This window comes from Mastomys coucha, unplaced genomic scaffold, assembly GCF_008632895.1.
Source record: "Mastomys coucha isolate ucsf_1 unplaced genomic scaffold, UCSF_Mcou_1 pScaffold13, whole genome shotgun sequence".
Taxonomy (NCBI): Eukaryota; Metazoa; Chordata; class Mammalia; order Rodentia; family Muridae; genus Mastomys; species Mastomys coucha.
Window position 1 is genome coordinate 4059011 of NW_022196895.1, and position 4227 is coordinate 4063237.

At 44.0% G+C, this 4227-nt stretch overlaps 1 protein-coding gene across 3 annotated transcripts in view; it reads right to left on the bottom strand.

Moving 5' to 3' along the window:
• The window catches only part of Mpp7 (membrane palmitoylated protein 7), a 261478-nt gene that overhangs the window by 29641 nt on the left and 227610 nt on the right, over positions 1-4227 (bottom strand). For all 3 annotated transcript variants that reach the window (XM_031364935.1, XM_031364936.1, XM_031364937.1), the window contains exon 13: positions 1441-1521. In XM_031364935.1, coding sequence (XP_031220795.1) covers positions 1441-1521 — 81 coding nt within the window. The remainder of the gene's footprint in view (positions 1-1440; positions 1522-4227) is intronic.

The following is a 4227-nucleotide window of genomic DNA, read 5'->3' on the forward strand; positions in this document are numbered from 1 at the left end:
TCTTCCTCCCAGTGAAGCACCCTTTCTATCCAGTTCTTCCTCCCAGTGAAGCACCCTTTCTACCCTGTTCTTCCTCCCAATGAAGCTTTGTTTCTACCCAGTTCCTCCTTTGTGAATTGGAGAAAACACAACCCATCTATGCTGCTGCACAGAGTTATATAAATCAGGACAAATGAAGGAGATGACACAGCAGTAAAATGATGATTCTGCTTCCCCCTTGTAATCTATTTGGAAACTTCTAGGTTTCTCCTGAAATCATGTACCTAATAAAGTTAGCAACTGTTGGGTAAAATTTTCTAATTATTTGTACACTGGAATTCAACATCTGTTAAAAGAAGGGAATTAAAATAAAAAAAAATTAAAAAACAAAATCCCACCCCTGGACCAACCCACATGATTCTTTCCTTTCATCTGGGTTGTTGAAAACCGGAAGTCCCCTTACAGCTACAAGTAATTACAAACAGTAATTTGGAAAAATGTAGTTAACAAGAAGTAAGTGGAGGTAGTAGAACACTATAATTTAAAAATACAGTTGAACTCTTCCAAAACTAGAGAACATTGCTAAGGGCGATATACAAATGAATTTTTCTTAAATGCAACACTAAAACCACTTTAAAAAGCCAACTTTTCACTGTGGCCGTTCAGACGGCTTGCTAACATCAACATATTAAGTAGTCAAAAGCCATTTATTCTGGAGATCACAATGTTTCAAGTATTGTATTTCATTTGTAAAAATGCATATGAAAACCATTTTTATAAAACTAGATCTAATTCTGTATGCCCAGGAGAAACCTACCATATTTAGTCTATTAAGCTATAGAAGGCCCATTGAAATGCTACCTGCCAATTACTACATATAAAAGATAATTAAGAAACATTGGTGCTCCGAGAAGTCTCGTCCAGCTCTCTGTGGTTTAGTCTTTCTAATCATAAAACTAGTTTAAAAAATATGGAAAATACTAGCACTTATTTGGGGGAACAGAACAGTATTGGGGGGGTCCTTGAATCTCTGCTGGCCTGGTTCCCTGTCAAGCTGTGACATCACTGTATTGCTGTGCAGGGTGGAGGTGACCTAAGGTTCCCTGTCAAGCTGTGACATCACTGTATGCTGTGCAGGGTGGAGGTGACCTAAGGTTCCCTGTCAAGCTGTGACATCACTGTGTGCTGTGCAGGGTGGAGGTGACCTAAGGTTCCCTGTCAAGCTGTGACATCACTGTGTGCTGTGCAGGGTGGAGGTGACTTAAGGTTCCCTGTCGAGCTGTGACATCACTGTGTGCTGCTCAGGGTGGAGGTGACCTAAGGTTCCCTGTCGAGCTGTGACATCACTGTGTGCTGCGCAGGGTGGAGGCAACCTGGGGAGGGGTCCTGAGAAGAGCAGCCAGCACTATGTAAGCTTCATAAGCTGCTCTGACCATTTACTAATGTCCTCAGAGAACTCACGGGGCACTGTCACACCATAGTGCTGGGTGTCACTGATCAATAGCTTTCGCTTCAGCTCATTTAGCCCGACTCCGACAGGACCTGAAACAGAAGACAGCAGACACTGAGAATGGGGGTCTAATCCATCGTTTCTAGCAGGAAGTCTAGTTAAGCTGTACACATGAGAACATTGGCTTTCTAGGGTTTCTTCAAAAAAAATTTATATACTTACCTCTTTTTTTTTTTTTTTAGAAAACTTTAAACATACTAAATATAGCTGAATATATTACCAATTAATCCATATACAATCACCTAAAATTGTACTGAACAATCCTGAATGATCACTTCATTCTTAAATATTTTTTAGATTTCTATAAAAGAAAATCATTGACTAGAGATTTTTTTAGCTAAGAAAATTTCAGGCTAGAGAATCTGAAAGCTGACACAGGCCGTAACACATTTAAATCAGCCAAATGCACAAAGAACGTATAATGAGCAAGGCAAATGCCATGTGCAACAACAAAGAAATATGGCAGATACACATGCTGCATTTAAAGAAGATGGGTAGTCAAGGACAATACTGGGAGTAAATAAGCAAACTGCTGGAAGAGCAGCTGGGAACATTAGCCTGAACCCCAAAGTGATGAAGGCATCCCTTCCTTATCTTAAACTTCCCACAACTTGTGGTTGGGATCTATGGATGGACTGTACAGAGACATGGTTAGAGTACAGGCCCCATGGCCAGCCTATCCTGTGCTAGGTCCCAACTTGTTCCTATTCAAACTTCTCCTTCTAGGATACTGGAGAATGTGACACCCTGTCCCACTCCGGCTCCAACCCCACCCCACCTCTGCCCTAACAAGATCAAGTGCACTCTTGGAAGTGTATTACAAAGCTCCAGAACTCAGTATAGTACAGAAACTGACTGAGCATTCAATTCTGACTTCCCCATTCTCCTCTGTGGGCAAGAAGACTCATAGGAAAAGGATACTGATGAGCTTGTAGGCATACAGAGATGAGGCTAGCCAAGTTGGAACTGTGAGTTAAGGGGATGGTGGGAGGAGAGGGGAAGGGGTAGGGCTGGGTAACATGCTTTTCTTCACACTTGCACTTCTGCCTCCACCCTGTCCTATGATTCCCTCTAACATTCCTGCATGGCTGTCAGGAGCCTGTTCCTTTGCTCTCTAAGACTCCATGAGAACGCAATGATATGCTCATGTGGCATTTACAGTTACAACTTACTAGAACATACAGTTCCCCTCTCCAAATTAATATGCTTCTCTAGCACTAGCAAAACAACAACAAGAAAAGAATGTAATTTCTAAGGATACGACTTTGGAATGGCCAGAAGGAAAACATACAGCTAAGTCGGAAGTCTGCATCCACTTAGTAGCTCAGATCTAAGAGCTCCAAAGCCACAGTGTACAAACAAGTGCAGAAACAAAAGGCCCATGGGTACAGGTGGAGTAAACACCAGCATTTGGATAGAAACCGTGACCAGGAGTGTCATGGGTCTGCTACAGAGGTGACCTCCTTAAAGTTATGTTAAAGGCTTGGATGGCAACTTACGTGACTGGATCACAAGGGCTCTGGTTTCATCAATGGCTGAATGGTGGAGCCCATGTAGGAAGGCATACCTTGAGCTTGGAGTCTTTCTCCATTCCATTCTGCTCTTTGGCCACCATGATTTGCCCAGCATCCTCCCCCTGCCCCCCACTCCCTCCCACTCTGGTGCTTCTGCATTGCCGGGAGCCACCAAGCAGTGGAGTCAGCTGGCCATGGCTGGCACTGCTTAAACAGTGAGCCCAGCTAAATCTTACTCATTTTAAGCTGTCTGTTCAGGCATTCGGCTTTTGCAACAGAGGTGACTAACAAGGACAGAGGGGGAGGCGACTTTAACTGACAAAAGGACAGCAGGTCAAGTGAAGCAACGTGAGATAATAGAAGCAACTGGGCTTAACCGTACAGGCAGCATGAGAACATGAACCTGAGCAATGAGTGAGTGCACATCCAGGGCCACAGGAGGCTGGGTTCGAGCCCTACCTTAACTTTGGAGTACATACCAAGTTCATTATTTCCTACACTTTCCCACTTCAAAAGACTTACCACAATAATTACACATGCCAGCTTATTTGCAGTGATCCCCTAACAGACTGTGAGGTCTGTAAATACAAAGACGTCTCCTGCCCCACTCACTATTTCCATAGCCGGCAAATTACGAGCACTCGTGTCTGTTTTGTGTTACTGAAGTTAAGAGCCCAGGGTCTCACACTTGCTAGGCAGGTGTGCTCACAGTGTGCCTCATCACTGGAGTCTAGATCATTCATTTAAGTTTCATGCAATGTGTGGTACCATGGGGGTAAAACAATGAATGAACTATGGGCAGAAAGTTGAGGTTAAACAGCACCTAGGTGGCTTGGACATGGTGGTCAGATTCAGAGACACACACTGAATGTGACTCACTCTTCAGCAAAAGCAGAACAGGTGACGGGTGCCTTTAGGGGCAATAAGTTCCAGGAAGGAACTCTAGTTCCCTGATCCTGATAAAGCTCACAGCACCATAAGGAAGGGAGGGCTGAGGATCTGTGCGTATGTGCAGAGACAAAGCCCAATACTAGGAGAAGCTCTCCATGGAGAGGGACAAGCACAATGCTGAAGGTGTCTCTGAAACCACATGAGGACTATGGATTCCATCTTCCTTAAGGCACAACGATAATACAAATATATTCTTGAAAAGAAAAAAGGAAGCCGGGCAGTGGTGGCACATGCCTTTAATCCCAGCACTTGGGAGGCAGAGGCAGGTGGATT